The sequence below is a fragment of the Rana temporaria genome, chromosome 5 (genome assembly GCF_905171775.1).
Source record: "Rana temporaria chromosome 5, aRanTem1.1, whole genome shotgun sequence".
Classification (NCBI taxonomy): Eukaryota; Metazoa; Chordata; class Amphibia; order Anura; family Ranidae; genus Rana; species Rana temporaria.
The window spans coordinates 144,529,546-144,549,663 of NC_053493.1; the positions used below are offsets into that span (position 1 = coordinate 144,529,546).

Sequence of the window (20,118 nt, forward strand, 5' to 3'; positions counted from 1 at the left end):
CGCAGAACCCCCAAACATTATATATGTTTTTTTAGCAGACACCCTAGGGAATAAAACGACGGTCATTGAAACCTTTTATCTTGCACGGTATTTGCGCAATAATTTTTCAAACGCCTTTTTTTGGGAAAAAAATTGTTTCATGAATTAAAAAAATTTAAAAACAGTAAAGTTAGCCCAATTTTTCTGTAAAATATGAAATATGATGTTACACCGAGTAAATAGATACCTAACATGTCACGCTTTAAAATTGCGCACACTCATGGAATGGCGCCAAACTTCGGTACTTAAAAATCTCCATAGGCAACGATTTGAAATTTTTTACAGGTTACCAGTTTAGATTTACAGAGGAGATCTAGTGCTAGAATTGTTGCTGGCACTCTAACGCACGCGGCGATACCTCACATATGTGGTTTAAACGGCGTTTAGATATGTCGGCGGGACTTGCGTGTGCGTTCGCTTCTGCGCGCAAGCTACCGGGGACAGGGGCGTTAAAAAAATAAATTTTTATTTCTTTTTTTTTTTTATATATTTATTTCTTTTTTTACACTTTTTTTTTTAATTTTTTTTTTTTTTTGATCACTTTTATTCCTATTACAAGGAATGTAAACATCCCTTGTAATAGGAATGTGTGTGACAGGTACTCTTTATGGAGAGATGCGGGGTCAATAAGACCCCACATCTCTCCTCCAGGCTGGAAAGCATGAAATCGGTGAAAAAAAATTCACCGATCTCATGCTTGTGGTTGCTTAGCAGCCGCAATCGCGGCTTTGTTTACTTACGGGGACCCGGGCGTGACGTCATCACATCGCGCCCGGGTCCTCCGACGGTCATAGAGATGACTGGTGACCATCTGGTCACCAGTCATCTCTATGCTTCCTGCGAGCGCCGGACGATTCGTTCTCCGGGCCCCCGATGGCACGGGAGAGCCCGGAGAAGCACCGGATGGCGGCGGGAGGGGGGGGGATGTCCCCTCCCGCCGCCTGTAAGAACGATCTAGCGGCGGAACCGCCGCTATGATCGTTCTTACGTTGTGCAGAATCGCCGGCAGTTTAGAAGGATATCTGAATGATGCCTCTTAGCTGCAGGCATCATTCAGATATCCACCCGGAAAGCCCAGGACGTCATATGACGTCCACTCTGAACGGCAGAAGTTCTTTGTGGACGTCATTTTACTATGGGCCGGTAGGGAAGTGGTTAAAACATTTTTTTTTTATTAAAATAAAAAAATATGTTTTACTTACCTGCTCTGTGAGATGGTATTGCACAGAGCTCCCTCTTACCTCCTCTTCTGGTGTCCCCCACATTGTCCACTTCTCCTTCCTTTGGGTGTCCCCTGAGCAAGCCATGTGCTAAAGTGGCATCGGAGAGGGTGCATTCCCGAGTTGGGCTGTGTGCATCCCCCAGACACCACAGTGCTGGCAAGCCATGCCCCTGTTCCCGCCTCACAGGAGTTTGACAGCAACAAGATCCTATGGCTCCTGCTGCTGCCGCCAGTGTCTCCTGTGGGATGAGGAAGAAAAAAAAGAGGAGAGCAGTGCTGTAGCCTGGACAGCGCTGGATTGCCGACGGGGGGGCTTAGAGTTTAGAACCACTTAAAGCGGAGGTTCACCCAAAAATCAACTTTCTGCCATTAGATCCAGCAGACTGCTGACATCTGCAGTATGCTGTTTTTTTTTTGTACTTAACGTTTTATCAGCCATTGTTATCCGGCTCCGAGCGGGGATTCCTTCCGGGTATAGGCATTCCTAAGCCAAGCAGAGTTGATTGACGGGCTGCTAAAGCGTGTCACGCCTTCCGAAAATACCCGAAGTGACACTCGGGTGTTTACGGCGCCTGCGCAGTCAGCTCTACACGGCAGGCGCAGGCGCCGTATAGCGCCGTAAACACCCGAGTGTCACTTTGGGTATTTTCGGAAGGCGTGACGCGCTTTAGCAGCCCGTCAATCAAATCCGCTTGGCTTAGGAACGCCTATTCCCCACAGAAATCCCCGCTAGGAGCCAGATAACAACGGCTGATAAAACGATAAGTACAAAAAAAAAAAAGTACAAAAAAAAAACCAAAAAAAACCAGCATACTGCAGATGTCAGCAGTATGCTGGATCTAATGGCAGAAAGTTGATTTTCGGGTGAACCTCCGCTTTGATTGCAATATTGGAAAAAAAGAAAACAAAGGCAGGGTACATTTAGAAAATACTGCTGGTTATAGTACAGGGAGTGCAGAATTATTAGGCAAATGAGTATTTTGACCACATCATCCTCTTTATGCATGTTGTCTTACTCCAAGCTGTATAGGCTCGAAAGCCTACTACCAATTAAGCATATTAGGTGATGTGCATCTCTGTAATGAGAAGGTGTGTGGTCTAATGACATCAACACCCTATATCAGGTGTGCATAATTATTAGTCAACTTCCTTTCCTTTGGCAAAATGGGTCAAAAGAAGGACTTGACAGGCTCAGAAAAGTCAAAAAAAGTGAGATATCTTGCAGAGGGATGCAGCACTCTTAAAATTGCAAAGCTTCTGAAGCGTGATCATCGAACAATCAAGCGTTTCATTCAAAATAGTCAACAGGGTCGCAAGAAGCGTGTGGAAAAACCAAGGCGCAAAATAACTGCCCATGAACTGAGAAAAGTCAAGGGTGCAGCTGCCAAGATGCCACTTGCCACCAGTTTGGCCATATTTCAGAGCTGCAACATCACTGGAGTGCCCAAAAGCACAAGGTGTGCAATACTCAGACATGGCCAAGGTAAGAAAGGCTGAAAGACGACCACCACTGAACAAGACACACAAGCTGAAACGTCAAGACTGGGCCAAGAAATATCTCAAGACTGATTTTTCTAAGGTTTTATGGACTGATGAAATGAGAGTGAGTCTTGATGGGCCAGATGGATGGGCCCGTGGCTGGATTGGTAAAGGGCAGAGAGCTCCAGTCCGACTCAGACGCCAGCAAGGTGGAGGTGGAGTACTGGTTTGGGCTGGTATTATCAAAGATGAGCTTGTGGGGCCTTTTCGGGTTGAGGATGGAGTCAAGCTCAACTCCCAGTCCTACTGCCAGTTTCTGGAAGACACCTTCTTCAAGCAGTGGTACAGGAAGAAGTCTGCATCCTTCAAGAAAAACATGATTTTCATGCAGGACAATGCTCCAGCACACGCGTCCAAGTACTTCACAGCGTGGCTGGCAAGAAAGGGTATAAAATAAGAAAAACTAATGACATGGCCTCCTTGTTCACCTGATCTGAACCCCATTGAGAACCTGTGGTCCATCATCAAATGTGAGATTTACAAGGAGGGAAAACAGTACACCTCTCTGAACAGTGTCTGGGAGGCTGTGGTTGCTGCTGCACGCAATGTTGATGGTGAACAGATCAAAACACTGACAGAATCCATGGATGGCAGGCTTTTGAGTGTCCTTGCAAAGAAAGGTGGCTATATTGGTCACTGATTTGTTTTTGTTTTGTTTTTGAATGTCAGAAATGTATATTTGTGAATGTTGAGATGTTATATTGGTTTCACTGGTAAAAATAAATAATTGAAATGGGTATATATATTTTTTTTGTTAAGTTGCCTAATAATTATGCACAGTAATAGTCACCTGCACACACAGATATCCCCCTAAAATAGCTAAAACTAAAAACAAACTAAAAACTACTTCCAAAAATATTCAGCTTTGATATTAATGAGTTTTTTGGGTTCATTGAGAACATGGTTGTTGTTCAATAATAAAATTAATCCTCAAAAATACAACTTGCCTAATAATTCTGCACTCCCTGTATATGTAAAGCCAACACTTTTATTTTCTCGATTTAATAAGAGTGGAAAACAGTTAAAACCCCTGTCATTTAATTATATATTTATTTATTTTGGTGCCATCTGTCTGAGAGATTTTTCCTCAACTTGGAGACACAATAGGAAGTGGAATAGGAAGGTAAATATAGTGATATGGCAAAGTTTTGGATTTCCCATCACTTCCAGTTCTGGAGACAATGGTAACCATTACAAATACAGAGGGTGATTTTTCCTAATGGGGACAAATACAACAATAAAAACCTGACATTCACTACTCTATGCAACTCTAGGAAAAGGGTTTTCGATACACATTAATCTTTCCTTTATTAATGTTATTCACGTATGTTATATACCTTCCAGGCTGAACAACAACATTCTTTTATCAACTCACCCAGAGTAAAATGTCCCCCAGCCATGCTGACACTTCGCCAAATGCTTGCAAGATATTACCATTTATATCCAGATTAGGATTATGACATTTTGGATAAAAGAAGCCCATGCATTGCACAGATTCAGCTCATGTTGTAGATGAGGGCAGGGAATCAATCTATGTTATTTGCAAAGCATAGCTGAAAAAAATCCTAAGGGCAAACCGGCAAAACCCAAGAGAATAATATATTTCTATGTTACACACTCACAGTCTGCATTAGCAACAACAAACACAAGGACAAATCTAAAAATGAAGGAAGGTAACCCCCACAATTTAGAGTGGTCTGTTACAAAGGTTGTGAAGGTGAGAATATCTTATGACTTTCTAGATATGGGGGTTGATTTATTAAAACTAGAGAGTGCAAAATCTTTTGCAACGCTGCATAGAAAATAATCAGCTTCCATTTTCTTTCAAAATCTTAATTGAACAAGCTGAAGTTAGAAGCCGATCGGCTACCATGCATGGCTGCACCAGATTTTGCACTCTCAAGTTTTAGTAAAACAACCCCATGGCATTTAAAGCAGAACTGTGGTCTAATCGAACATACATACTGTATGTAATGAAGCATGATCAATTCAATAAGAGTGCAGCTCATTTTAACAAGTAGTGATGGTGCCGCGGCTCAATCAGACAAATATTCCCATTGTTAACCTTTGCGTCATCTCTAATCGCTAGGATTACAACGCAAAGCAGTCATGCAGCCTTGGGATGGGCTTTTATGCTGCCGATTGCTTTTCAATAAACAGTAGATCATGCTTAGCCCTGCCTAATAAACCATGCCTAGCCAACGCAGATTATCGATGGCATTGTGTGATACTTAATACAGGCAGCAGTAAGGAAATAATGTTATAAGGCTGCTTAGTCCCATGATGTCCCGCATGAGCCTCAGGGATGGGCAACAGGAGCCTGCAAGGCCGATAACAAAGTTCATTTTTACATTTTTAATGGGGCAGGGAACGTGAACTTTTAGCAAATAATGACTTATGGTGTCTCCAGCCACTTACATAATTTGACTCCTTCTGACTTTAGTTGCACATTAAAGCAGTTTCTATGCTCTGCTGTGCATCCCTTCAATTCCTGATTTCTCGCCTAGGGGTAGAGATTCCCCTGCTGCCTCCTGGGATGTCCACTACACACAATAAAGGAGGCAACTTTAGTAGGGGCACATGTGCACTGTGAGTTCCTGCCAGGTATTTGAGAAATAACAGAAACATGCAGCATGTCTGCCCATGGGCAAGATCCCCTGTGCACGTGCAGACATGCTGCAGGTCTCTACCAGATCCTATATACCAGAAAGCAGTATGTTGGCACACTTGTGGGGATCCATGCCTCTGAAAAGCCATGCCACAGGTTTTTTCTAGAACCCAAATAGCTCCTAGAGACTTACAGTATGTCTATGTGCTTGTAAAATTTCAAGATGGTGGTGCGTGGGCCTAGTGGTGCAGAGAGGACTCAGCTGCAAGGTAGACAACTCTAGACTCCATGGATTAGGGTTTTTTTTACATACAGGGCCAATTATTACATATCAATTCTGGTTTACTGAATTTATTCAAGCCAGAGGATCAGCATGACCACAAGACAACTAAAAATTTTAGGAATGTGTTCGGCAAAGGTAGCACCTGTATTTCTCTTAGCATGGATTCCCTTCAGGCCTTGTTTAGAGAAAAGAAATGGGCATGATATGCCTCTTTTAGCTACCCATTGCGCAGCCTCTGGTAGACTGAAAATGTACAACACGTTGGCAGCAGTGTTAGGTACGCAATGTTTCCCATTCTTGACTTATCTCCAGTTTCATAACTATTTTTACACCTCTGCGTAGAAATAGAGTTTGTTTAGGTCACCTTTTGCCTTAAAGGGAAACCAGTAGAAAAACACAACTTCCTTGGCATATCCTTGGCTGCAACAATCAAACAGAGAAGGAATGAATAGCTCTCTGATGATCGGTGGAAAAATCGTACTCCACAGTGGTGAGTATATTTAAAGGAGCAGGATGAAAATTCTCAAACAAATTAATTTCTAACGGTTAATGTAGTTTTTGTTTGTGAAAGTCCATTCGCGCCAAAATCAAATGTTAAAACCAAAATAAAATATGAAAGTACATTTGAACAGAATTCGTCAAGTCATTAAATGTACTGAGAAACGGTATGAATTTTCGTACTGTTTGTTAGAAAATCTACTAGTGTTTGCCCGGCCTAACACATAGCAACAGCCAAGCTGTCCAGTAGACTGACATGACCACCCCCAAACACTACTATATTTAACAGCTCTGTTCAGGGAGCAGTCTTTGAGGGAGCATGTCAGACTGAATTACAACCAGGAACACCGGAGAAATCTGCTTTATTATGTCAATGAGTGACAACACTGTGCAAAACAGATTATAGTTGGATTGTAACTGGTTTTCTTAATATAAGGACCGCTTTAAAGCAGGGGAGCTATGTAAAAACAGCACTTGTGTTATGTTTCAGGTGTAGAATGTGGAGCCATTCCTACTGCATGTTTAGATCCACCTTTGGAACTATCAAAAATGTATTCCTACAATTTTCCTTGTGCCCAGGCCAGATGTCAGCAAACCCTCTCTTCCCCAGCCCTAGCTGCACACAAAGTGTGTCACAGGAGAGGAGGAGTGAGAAATCAAATCCTCTGTGAAGGCTACTCAAACATGACAAACCCCCACAACACTGAGCATAGAGAACTGTACTTGAACAGTGTGCCGCAAGCATCTTTGTAAAGTACTCATAAAAAGCTGAACTGGCATATTACAATGTTTTCTAAATTGTGGCCATAATACAAAATCGTCTTTAAAGTGACATTGTTGCAATACACCTTGTTTTATCTCAAGCTACCCTGCAAAAGCAGATTAAGACTACGTAGAGTGTAAGCAACTTCCCTTTTTAACTCAAAAACTTTTTTTTTGCATTCAACATTTTTCCAGGTGTGAAGGATACGTGCTGCTTGCTATGGATATGTCTCTGCACAGGCGTGAAGGACATCTGTGCGTAGCAGCAGTGCAGAGCGGGGAATGTAGACATTTGACGCTTCATTTAACAATATTTCAGCTGCAACAACTCTTCAAAATGGGAAAAACAAGAGTAAAGGCTCGTACACACTACTAGTGTGGATCCCTCATTTCCGGGTCCATATTTGATACCCCACATCAGACTTTGCCCTTTGGAGCGAGACGTGGAATGCACGCCACCCCCCAGGGATCAGCTGACTCACACACACCGTTTACACCTAGTGCCAGGCCAGGCACTATTACATGCGAGTGTAATTGCTATCATTGCTGCTGTTTTTACTTTATTAAAAAAATGACTACACTATGAAATTTGTGTATCCTGTGGAATAATGTTTTACATTCTAGCCCCTTCCTGAGTGGCCATTGGAGTGGATTTATGCCATTAGTGGAACCAATCTGGTGTTCCCAAAGCGTTTTTTGACCGTCCTGTAAAAAGGGGTCAAACAGCTCTGGTGAGAGGCCATCTTCATACTGAGCACTCGTGGTGGAAGATCTAGAAGTTTTATCTCAGAGCATTCCATTTTGTTGTTGGGATTTATTTACTTATGGACTTTATGCTTGCTTATTTTTTCATTAACGTGCACATTTAAGTTTGATGCAGTGTTTTTCTTTGTGCCAGTTTTTCACATGAACATGTATAGCGCCTTATTCTTTACTTTATAATTCTACACAGTTTAGTGGTTTGTTCACTCTAAAGGGGGCAGCTGTTGATTTATATGTTCTTATCCCCAAAAGGCGCCGTTTTTTTGGTATACATTTTCACACTGTCATGAAGAGCCACTGTACTAAATTATCAGATGTTAGTATAGTAATCTCCGCTGCCGTGCTATTATGTTCTGACATCCCCCAGCCAGAACACTCCAGTCATCGCTCTCAGACATTGGCTGAGAACGCTGATCGGGAGCCGGTCGGCAGACCTCCTTTGGTCATGCCCCTTCGACAGACAGGACCAGCTGCAGTGCACATGGGCCGAATGTCGACCAGTTTCTAATGAACCGGCCAAATGCCACCCAACATTTGGCCCATGTGTGGTTTAACGGTCTGCCGGATTGGCAAGTATTGTTGATTGTTGATCTTTTGCAGGCTGGCTTTAGAAAAAGAGTCACTTTAATAAGATTAATTTGGAATATATTTTACACATACAACCTAAGAAAATACTGTTAAGCATCGTACACACGACCGCTGCTGGGAGAGCTTTTTGCCGTGAAAACAGTGCGTGTGTATGCTTTCTCGTCGAAAACTGACGGGAATCCCGACGAGAAAAATAGAGAACATGCTCTCTATTTTCTCGTCAGGATTCTCGGCAGAGTGTTTCCTGCCGAGAAAACCGTTTCGTCAGTATGCTTACCTGTCCCCAGGTAAACCCGCGCATGCTCGATGAGACTTTGACGCATGCGCGGTAGCATACAAGGGTAGGGTGTAGCAAGATGGCGGTGACGGCATTGAATGTGACGAGCGCTGGATCGTCGTAGTCGATGGCGTCACCGTGTTCTTGCCATTCAAAAGAACGGTGGTTCTTTTGAATGGTTGTCTGTATGCACGGCAAGCTTGCCAGGAATCCCGTCAAGAAAACCAATGTTTTTTTCCTGACGGGATTCCCGGCCGTGTGTACAGGGCTTAAGATATATCTTTCAGTAATAAAAAATAACAGTAATGAACAGCCATTCACCTTATAAAACCACAAATCTATCTCATAGCCATCTCATATGCCAAAACAAAATCACTCTATGCTGCAATAAAAAAACAAAACGAAACAAAAAAATTTAAATAATACCACGGAGCTCACCAGGGAAAAATTAAATGCAGGAAGAATACCAGATGCCAACTAAAACCACTTTACTTTAAATAAACCAAGCCCAAAAAAGTAATGTTTAGCCTAGGTTCACACTGCTGCGAATTCAAAATCGCGGTAAAATGCACGATTTTACCGCGATTTCGGCCACAATTTAATGTAAATCGTGGCCCGAAATCGCAAAAAGTAGTACAGGAACTACTTTTTGAAATCGCAGATGCGGCGTCGCACTGATTAGGACAGTGCCATTGCCGACAATTGCCGCCGATTTGAGATGCGATTTGACATGTCAAATCGCATCTCAAATCGTTCCAAATCGTACCCAGTGTGAACCAGGGCTCAAACTTCATGAATATCTGCCGCCTGTCTGTCTTATATCCCATCCATAGTAAGATGAAATTGGCTTTTCACATCATAAATCACCAATTTAATAGTGAGCAGATTCAAAGTATTAGAACTAAAGTCCCAGACCAATTTGTTGCTTTAAATATGATAAAGTGTGATTTCAATAAAAACAATAGTGAGCTGAGTTTACATACTATAGATCACTATTGAAAAAGAAGCTGAATTGCTCAAAGTTCTATTCATAAATCAAAAAACAGTTTTCCAATAGCCATCTATAATTATACTGTGCACAGTGGATTTAATGGAGTCAAGCATTATCACATTTATAAGATGCACACTGGACTAGGACAGTGATGGCAAACCTTGGCACCCAAGATGTTTTGGAACTACATTTCCCATGATGCTCATGCACTCTGCAGTGGAGTTAAATGTAGTTTCAAAACATCTGGGGTGCCAAGGTTCGCCATCACTGGACTAGGACATTAATTCTAAAACTTCAGGTACTCGTATAGTGATTTTAGGTATTCATGACATGCCAATTGTGTACCATGGGATATAAGACTTGGACAGACAAGCAGTTAAGGCTTTAACTTAAACATTATTTGTTTTGATTTATGTGCAACAAAGTGGTTTTAGTATGCATATAGTATTTTCGCTGCATTTCATTTCTTTGGGGGAGTCCGGTGCTGGAATTATTTGTTATAGAGTGATTTTGGCCTCCTAAGCTGCGGAGAGTGTTTAGGTCCTTGAAGGCACATGTGGGTATGTGAACTATATTCTAAACTCAACAAATAATGGCTTACGGTTTTCCATTTCTGCTTCTTGGGGTAAAACTTTAAAATCCAGAAACCATGCTTCTATCCAGGCCAAGATAAAGGACACGATAGGAAGTACATATCCAAAAGCACCTTGATAAAATAACTGGGGAAACAAATAGGCATTCACAACCATTTATTATACAGTATGGTGAAATCAAAGATTTAATTGATTAAGCTGTTAAAATTACCTTAGATAAAATTACTTTTGCTATCAAGAAGGCACAAGTTGTTGCGGTTGTGAACTATAAATAAAAAAAAAAAAAAAAAAAAAAAAAAAATTAAAGCATTGTAACTAAGCAACCAATTCAGTTGTCATTTTTCTAGCACAGGATTTTAAAAGAGAATACATGTTATTCTTTACATTTGACAACACCTTAACCTGCACTTTTAATAATGCAACCATCATATATATATATATATATATATATATATATATACTTTCTTACATAATCTCCCCACTAAACTCCAAGGCCTCTTTTACACAAGCAGCTAAGGACAGTAAAAATAGGCAGCTGAGCCACAGTTTTACTGCGCAGTTGCAAATTAGCACTAGCTATATTATTACACACTACAGCAGCCACAGCACAAATGAACAGGCTGAGCTGCAACTACCATGTGTGCAATGCATTCGGTTTCAGCGCAGTGTTGTGGACTTTTAAGGGTTAAAACCAGGCATTCAAGAGGCTACCACCTCTGGGCTACCTTCTGAATTGCTTTTCAGAGGGGCAGCTGTATAACGGCACCATGTGTATATGAGCCCTAAAAGGGAAACCCGGGGTGGAAATAAACAAGTAGAGTAGAATAGAAAATGGGCACAAGTTTAACCAGTTGGTAAACGTCAGATTAGCATTCTCAGGCACATTTTCCAATGCTATGAGAACATTAGCCTAGGTTATGAATGTAAACTAGAAGCACACACCTATGTGCACTTATAGAGACCATGCCATAGATAAGCATGACTCAAGGTAGTGCCAACACTATGACATCCAACCATAGTAATCACTGGAAGTTGGTTTTACAAACGTTTCTTGCCTGCAGATGGCACTGTGCCTTTCTCTAGAAACCTGCTGTTTACAGAGAAAAATATGCAGTGTTAGAAAGCATCACAGTGGAAAAACCAAACAAAAAAACAAAATACTGCATATACTCGAGTATATTGCCAAGTTTTTCAGCACATTTTTTTTGTGCTGAAAATGCCCCCCTCGAGTCACCTTTTTGCGCCTGATCTCCCGGATTTGGGGACCCGGTACCGGCCGGCTGTAGGTCCCCTGGGCCCCATATAGCCCCACTCTTCCTCTACAAGTGTGCAAAGTTTGTTGTCCGGGGGACCTACGGCCGGGGAGCACCGATTTTTCAAAGTCAGGCACCCCCTCCATAGACTCCCATGTTAAGCGGTAATTTCTCCGGTAACTTTGGGGACCCGGTACCGGCCGGCCGTAGGTCTTGGCACACATATAGTCCCAGTTCTCCTCTACAAGTGTGCAAAGTTTGCTGTCAGGGGGACCTACGGCTGAGCAGCACCGATTTATCAAAGCCGAGCACCCCTTCTATACACTCCCATGTTAAACGCAAGTCTAGTCATGGACACAGTAAGGCGTGGGCACAGTGAGGCATGGGCTTATACTCGAGTCAATACGTTTTCCCAGTTTTTTGTGGTAAAATTAGGTGCCTCGGCTTATATTTGGGTCGGTTTATACGGTAGTAGAAAAAGCTTAATTGTATAGGTTATTGTAAATGTTTTTTTTGCACATTTTTTTCTATTTGTCTAAAACAATTAAATTAATGTGTGTTAGGGACCTTGGGTTGCAAGCTCCTTGAGGGTAGGGACTGATGTGAATGTACAATGTATATGTTGAATCGCTGCATACAAATTTACTGCGCTATACAAGTACCTAAAATAATAATACAAATAAATGGTCTTGACTAAAACAATGGACACCTTTAAAAAATAAAAAAAAACACATCACGCAGGTGTTAGTAAGAAGTTAGAAAATACTTTGAACAACTCAATATATGCAAGTCCAGTATGTGTATTATGTTTTACATTTAGCATAAGACAAATACAAATTTAGTTAATTTACAACATTAAAATAATTGAGAAGAATTAAAAGATACACTTACTGCTACTGCCCACCAGTGGCGTAGTTTGAAAATTGCATATGCCGCAATAAGCACAATGAACCGATAGAATGATAGCAACTATAAAAAAAGAAAACAAACAATTAGCTCAAGGTTAAAAAGTTAAATTTCATCTAATAATAAAGTTTATGTAAATCTAACTCCAAAAATCTCATATAAACCTTAACATATGTAAAGGAATTTCAGAAGTAATTTTTAATGGTTCTAACCATCAGCAATTCTGCCCTGATAAATGAGGTGTACCAGTTGCTGAAGTACATGTGTATACACTTAATGTGGCTGCAAAAAATGGCTGAAAAAGATCAGCAGTGCCAATTTGCAGAAAAGGACGAAAAAGGTAGAGTTTTTTCTTTAAAGTAGTTGTAAAGGCTCAAGGTTTTTTTTTTTTTTTACCTTCATGCATTAAGGTAAAAAATCTTCAGTGTGTAGAAGCTACTCAGCCCCCCCCCCCCTAATACCTACCTGAGCCCCATCTAGATCCAGTGAAGAGAAGCAGCTCTCCCAGGTCTCTGCCTCCTCACTGGCTGAGCCTGCAGCAGGAGCTATTGGCTGTCGCTACTGTTAATCACAAACATTAAGCCAATAAGGAGAGAGTGGGGGCGGGGCCAAGCCACACTCCATGTGTAAATACACACACACAGAGCAGTTGCTATAGGGGCACTCTGAAGGAGGGAGGGGCCAGGAGACCCAAGAAGGGGAGGATCAGGACTGCTTAGTGCAAAACCACTGCACAGAGCAGGTAAGTATAAAATGGTTATTATAAAAAAAATTCATGTATTTGATATTACTTTAAAAATGCCCATTGTTGATACCACAGAAAGCTTTATTAAACGTAATGCCATTTAGTTAGACTTTTCATGTACATTAAGTGGGAACTGTGATTCTCAGCAAGTGCTCATTTTTAAAGGCACCAATACACAATTTACCAAAAAAGGGATTGTATTCATTCTCTGTATTACACACACTTGATGAAACTTATTTTCAGGCAATACTGTATATTCATAAACTGTAATTAGAAATCTGTAAGTGTGCTTTAAACCTGAAATCCAGCCAGATAGCAAACACCACTAACCTAATCTAGTTATGTGTTCGTTATTCTTATCACAAAGCAAGGAAGTTTCACAAGCATCTAGCATAAGAAATTGAAACCGTCAATAACAACAGGTCAGGCATCTCCATGACTAGAACTATATTGATTAAAGCAGAACATTTTTCTGTCCCATTTTCTTTTGCCTCTGATGTTTGGTAGAAAACTGTCCTGCTCTTTATTGAATACCACCCCCCTCATCCTCACCCTCCCTGCCCCTCCGCACGTTCCTTGGAGGACATTACAGGCTGACCAAGTCTCCCAGAAGACCCAGTGACTGTTATAAGGTGGCCACATGCAATCTAAATTTGTCCAGCTGAATCGGCAGAAATTTGATCTGTGGGTGGTCACTTCGACGCCATCTGTTTTTTCAATAGAATATTGTCAAAAAAAGCTAGGCAAAAATGTTCAGCCAAACAGTGTCTGCTTCCAATCAGATGCAAGCAATGTTAAGTTATTCTGAAAGTCAAAAGTCCTGGCTGTCAGAACACAATAGCCAGCAAGCTGTTCAGCGTCAATGGGGGAATTAAATGATTTCTGCAGTTCGGTCCACATGGTTTAACATGTATGGCCAGTTTTAAACAAGCCCCCTGGGCTTTGGGGGTGTCACTCACTGCCGATGTGTCCTAAGTGGTGAATAGACTTTCACAGATCCGTTTCATCTGCATGAGAAAGAGTTACTACAGAGCCCCTATCATGTACACACTGAATCCTAGGACTCAGGAACTGGAGCTAATGCCCGGTACACACGATAATCTGATCATTAGTACAGAGCTTTCGAGAGCCGAGCAGGACAGTTCATCCGATATTATTTGATCGGACACGCTAAAAAATATTTTTGTTTAATCAGTACAACTGTTGTTCGAAAATGCAACAAAAATGCATTACAACACATGACATAATTTCCCGAATTTTTATTCTGTCGTATGCAAATTATTGTGACTTTAGAAAACTAAGATTCGATCCGAGATTAGCATGCAAAAAAAAAAAAAAAAAACTGATCATTCGTCCGATAATATCATTGTGTGTACCGGCATAAGGTTGGCCATACATAACTCACACGCTGAACAAAATAAAAAATAAATACAAATCTGAACCAATTACTCCAGCCACACACTGAGGTGGATGCGGGTATTCCATCCCACTGTGTCAGTGCATTCTGGCAACAGAGGAGTCAGCTGGACTCCTCCGCTGTCAGAATACACTGATCAGCACTGCAACACTGATTGAGCTCAAGTTTTCCAGCATGCCTGCTTGTGAGCAGTCAATTTGTAGATCGCTTACTCTCAAACAAAAGACTCCATAGACAGATCGAACTTTGGCTGGTCCCTGCTTAACCGGCCGAATTTCGATCCATCCATGGCCAGCTTTACAGTGTATTTGAAGTTGTTGCATTGCTCTCTAGCTCATTATGAAATACTTACCTTAGATCGAAGCTGGTGCAGTGGTCCCCGTACACCACTGTGACCGGCGACATGTCTCTCCTGAGTTATTTCTGGGTTCGCAGGCTCCGGTGCTGTGATTGGCCAGAGCCGCAATGACGCTGGTCATGGCACAGCAGCTGAAAAAATGGCACAGGTGACCTGTTTAAGTGCACATGTGCCGATGATGTCGGCACATGCAGATACAGTGAATATCTCCTAAACGGTGCAAGTTTAGGAGATTTTTACGGTACCTACAGGAAAGCCTCATTATAGGCTTACCTGTAGTGAAAAGTGGTGTGTAAAGCCCCATACACACTATCAGTTTCCCTGCAGGTTTTTCTCTTCAGGTTTACCAAAACCATCTAATATGGGGTCAAACCTTAAGAGTTTCAATTCGTATGAAATCAGGCAGACCCTTGCACTACATGGTTTTGGTAAACCTGAAGAGAAAAATCTGCAGGAAAACTGATAGTGTGTATGGGGCTTAAGGGTTTACAACCACTTTAAAGGGCTACTACTAGAGTCTTATACTGTGCAGGTGATCTGGACTGCAAATCCATGTAATAAAGTATCTGGTTTAAGGTCTTCTACTATTCACATTTTGACAAAGCTGTGTGTATTATTTTAAAAAGTACATGGCAATCATGTTTGAGTGAGCTTTAATGCTAGCTACACCTGACTCCTCTCACAAGCCAGTGTAGAGCAGAATGGGGGGAAAAAAACATGAAAACCTATGATACATGTTAAAATAAGAAAGGAAAGCTGTAAAACGGACAAGGAGAATATAAAAAATATAGATTTCTACAGATCATCAGAGTACATGGGGGTCTCAGACCATACTGTGCTGTCTAGCACTGTGCCCAGACTGCAAAACATCATGGACAGATGTAGAATTCCATTAGAACATACAACTGACATATATTTACTTCAACTGTATATTTTAAAGTCTGCCTTGAGTTCAGTTTTAATGGCATATCAGACAGGGCAATAGATTTGTTAAGAAATGGTGTCATTCAAAATGGCCTGGGTGTCAATAATTATGCTAGGTGGTCATTTCACCTAGTATTGTGTAGGATCCATTTTCTGATCATAACAGTACATTTGTTGCAGCATGGATGCAGCAAAGGGCTTGAAACATTCCTTAGGTTCTTTAATATATATATCTTAACCAGTAGCATCACACAGTAGCTCCATTTTTTGTCAGACTTAATTAGGAAAACTTCACCTTCCACCTCATCCCAAAGATGCTCTAATGGCTTGAGACCTGTTGACTGTGGAGAAGATTGGAGTATTCTGAAGTCACTGCCACGTTTGTAGTTTGCACACTAGGCAGATGTTTCCAGAGTGTAAAAGAAAGCACTATGCAGTTGCGGCTTGTGGCTAAAATATTTTGGCCACAGGCTGTAGAAAGTGTAGAAGGCCCCACCTGTCAGACTAAGTTAATAGGTATGTTGGGCTAGACAGACAAGATAAATATACTTCATATCCCTAAAACGTAACAGTCCTTCCTTGTCCCATACATTTAGAATACTGTATAATGCTCATTCAGTCTAGAAGGGCTCTAATAGGGAGGAATACTTGCCTTACTCCATAGCCCAATGGCAGCTCTGATCAGAGTCTTTATTCCTGCTGTGGCATGTGGGTAGGAGACAGCAGCTTTGTAGGACAGCTCATCGAAGCCATGGAGGCAGCACGTTGGACGACGAAGTAAGGGAAGTAATCCTCTCTATAAAGGCCCCTTTCACACTAGGGCGGGAGGTGCGGTGGCGGTAAAGCGCCGCTATTTTTAGTCCCGATTTACCGTCGGAATTGCAGCGGTATTCGGCCGCTAGTGGTGCAGGTTTTACCCCCGCTTTCACACTGGAGAAACAGTAGCCGCTGTTTCAGGTCGGTTTGCAAGCGCTATTTTTAGCGCAATAGCGCCTGAAAACCGCCCCAGTGTGAAAAGGGCCTGATGCCCCGTACACACCATCACTTTATGTGATGAAAAAAAATGACGTTTTTAAAAACGTCACTTTAAATGACCGTGTGTGTGGGGGAAAACGTCGTTTTATGTCTTGTAAAAAACGATCAAAAAAAATTAAAGCATGCTTCAATTTTATGTGTCGTTTTTCAAAACGTCGTTTTTTACTTCACAGAAATTGACCGTGTGTAGCAAAAAACGTCGTTTAAAAAGACGTTTTTACACCCGCGCATGCCCAGAAGCTACTTATGAAGCGAGCTTCAATGGAAAAAGTGGTGAGAACGTAACCTCGCTTTGCTAGAACATTGTGAGAAAAACGATGGTGTGTAGGCAACTTCGTCTTTGAAAATTGAAGTTTCAAAAAGGTCATTTTTTACTTCACAGAAAATGTCGGTTTTTTTCATCACATAAAGTGATGGTGTGTATGCGGCATTAGAGTATTCTATTATTGGCAAATTTTTCTTTTTTTTTTCAGCTGTCTTGAGTTGAGTTTTGAAAAGGGCTTAGTAGATTTGTGTTTGAATGTTGCCACCCTGACACAAAGTAGATTTCCCAACAATTTACAACTATCGTTGGCAGCTGGTTTCACTATGCAATAGTGAAACCCACACACTTTTTTATCACAGTTAAAACACAGTATACAGTACCATGACGGTTTTCATAACGGAGAGAAGCAGCACACGTTTAACACTGCATCATATACGTTTTTATACTACCATTCTAAAGCCTATAAATATACTTACAAATATGTCAAAAAATGAAAAGTAGTAGTCATATTGTAAAACTTCTTTCTTCAAGGCCTCAATAAGATTAGGATTTGCCTAGAAGGGAGAAAATATGGTTTACTCGGCATCCACCCTCAGATAAACTCCACTACCACATACTTTAATATGCATGTTATACATGATAACAATGACATAACAATACACTATTACGAACATGCTTCAGGAATGGATTTTTAGAGCAACAAAACTTTTTTGGTCCAGGTTTTGCAGGTTTTATTTTATGTAAAACGTTACTACAAAGGCCTGTACAAGATCCTTAAAAACCAAATTCCAGCTGGAGCAAAAAATAATAAAGTACTGTATATCTCTATGCTCCAAACTGTTATTTTTAGGTTTGGATAGAATAAGGAAAGTTAAAGCAGAACTATAGTCAAAACTATTTTTTTTGCCATCTGTGTCCCTTAGCAGAGATTTACCTTAAATTTTCTGTCCCATAGCCAAACAGGAAGTAAGAGGAAATCCCTGAAAATTACGGGAATTACTTGGGGACCGCCTTTTTTTTAACTTCAATACTTTTTTTTTTATTGTTTCCATACAAATACAAAGAAAAATTTACAAATCCGTTTTTTTTTCCATACTTGGTGCATTTTATGTGCATACAGGAGATTAATTGCAATCATTAAAAGTGTCCATTCATCCCATTCCCCCCCGTCCCCTCCCTCCCTCCCTCCTATCTTACTTTAAAGTGCATACACGTTTTTAATTCTATTCTTTTCCTTAGATTATTACCCATCCTTCCTTAATTTAAAGTGAGCGACCTATTTTACATAGCCACTGTTCCCATATTGCTTTAAATTTTTTGAGGTTACCCCTTCTAATCCATGTTCCCCTTTCCTTCCCAATTGTGCTATTTATTACATTAAACCATTCCTCTACTGTGGGTGGATTTTGTGCTTGCCATTTTAGTACTATTAGTTTCCTCGCCTGAAACAGGCATCTTATAACTGCTTCTAATGTATCCCTCTGCCCCATTCTCTCCTCAATACATCCTAATAGGCAGATCCTAGCTTCAAGTTCCAAAGTAATACCGAAAGTTGCATTTATAGTGTCCAGAATTCCAACCCAATATCTATGCAACTTTGGGCATTTCCACATCATGTGGATGAGGTCCCCTGTATCTTGGCATCTGGGGACATTTGTCATCCAGCTTCCATCCAAATCCATATAATTTCTTTGGGGTATAATAGACCCTGTGTAGGAGAAATAAATGGGAGACCCGTTGTGACGGGGCTAATGAGACCCTTATCCCTAGTTCCAGTATCCTATCCCATTGGTCATTCGTTAAAGGTCCAATATCCTCCTCCCATCTCTGTTTGTTCCTGCTCAACTTCTCTTTTCCTATTAACTGATCACTGATCTGTCCATATAATTCTGAGATAAGACCTTTCAGAACCCCCGTCTTGATTAGTCTTTGGAGATGCGTGAGCTTTTGCCAGCTTACCGGCTGTAATTTAAATTGGGCTTGTAGTGTGTGTCTCACCTGTAAATAAGTAAAAAACATGGAGTTTGGGATGCTAAATTCACTGCTTAGCTCTGAAAAGAGTTTTAATGTGCAACCTGTATACAATTGTGCCACTCTGGTTATCCCCCGTTTCTCCAATTCTTTTAGTTTCCCCATAGCCAAAATTTCTTTTAAATTATTGTTATCCCATAATGGGGAATATTCTGTTAATCCTTTATAGCCCAAAGCTAATTTTACTGCTTGCCATATTCTCACCACCATCTTTACTGTTGGATTTTTCACCGAGAAGGAGTTGGCCTCTAAGGTCTCTATTACAGATCTATGGGGAGACCATCTTAGTATCATTTTCCCGCTTGCGTTTCCTCCCCCCTCTATACTACACCCCCCCAAATGCTGTAACTGTGCCGCCAAAAAATAACTATAAGGATGTGGAACCGCCAACCCTCCTCTATTTGTTGGCAATTGCAACGTTCGGAGACTGATCCTTGCTTTACCCTTTTTCCAAATTAGGGTCCTAAAGAGGGTCTCTATCTTTTTAAACCATCGGTTGTCAATCCATACTGGGGAGTTGTGGAGTATATAGAGCAATTGTGGCATCCATATCATTTTGATTAAATTACTGCGGCCGGCCACCAATAGTGGCAAATGTCCCCATATATCCGCTTTACGTTTAAAGTTACCCAGAAGTGGCACTAGGTTATTATTTATAAATTGTTCTGGGTTACGTGTTACCACAATGCCTAGATACTCCATATTCTCCCCAATTTTTAATTGAGGGATTCCTATTCCATCCCTATTACTTGCCGGGTCCACTAACAAGAGTGTTGACTTTTCCCAGTTTATCACTAGGCCCGAGAATCGTCCGAACGCTTCTACTATTTGAACTGCAGTTTTAAGGGAGGTTGTGGAGTTACCTAGAAAAAGAGGGATATCGTCCGCATAAAGTGCGACTTTTTCCTCCTCTGCTCCTCTCTGAAACCCCTGTATTTCCTGTCTTGCTCTAATAGCAATCGCCAAAGGCTCAATTGCCAGGGCGAAGAGGAGGGGGGACAATGGACATCCCTGCCTCGTTC

General features: G+C 41.2%; 1 protein-coding gene across 3 annotated transcripts in view; it reads right to left on the bottom strand.

Annotated features, from left to right (window-relative positions):
* Window positions 1-20,118, bottom strand: part of STARD3NL (STARD3 N-terminal like) — a 128,275-nt gene that overhangs the window by 14,167 nt on the left and 93,990 nt on the right. For all 3 annotated transcript variants that reach the window (XM_040353207.1, XM_040353206.1, XM_040353205.1), the window contains 4 exons: window positions 17,542-17,619; window positions 12,307-12,384; window positions 10,374-10,427; window positions 10,171-10,288 (listed from right to left, as the gene is read on the bottom strand). In XM_040353207.1, the coding sequence (XP_040209141.1) occupies window positions 10,171-10,288; window positions 10,374-10,427; window positions 12,307-12,384; window positions 17,542-17,619 (328 nt within the window). The remainder of the gene's footprint in view (window positions 1-10,170; window positions 10,289-10,373; window positions 10,428-12,306; window positions 12,385-17,541; window positions 17,620-20,118) is intronic.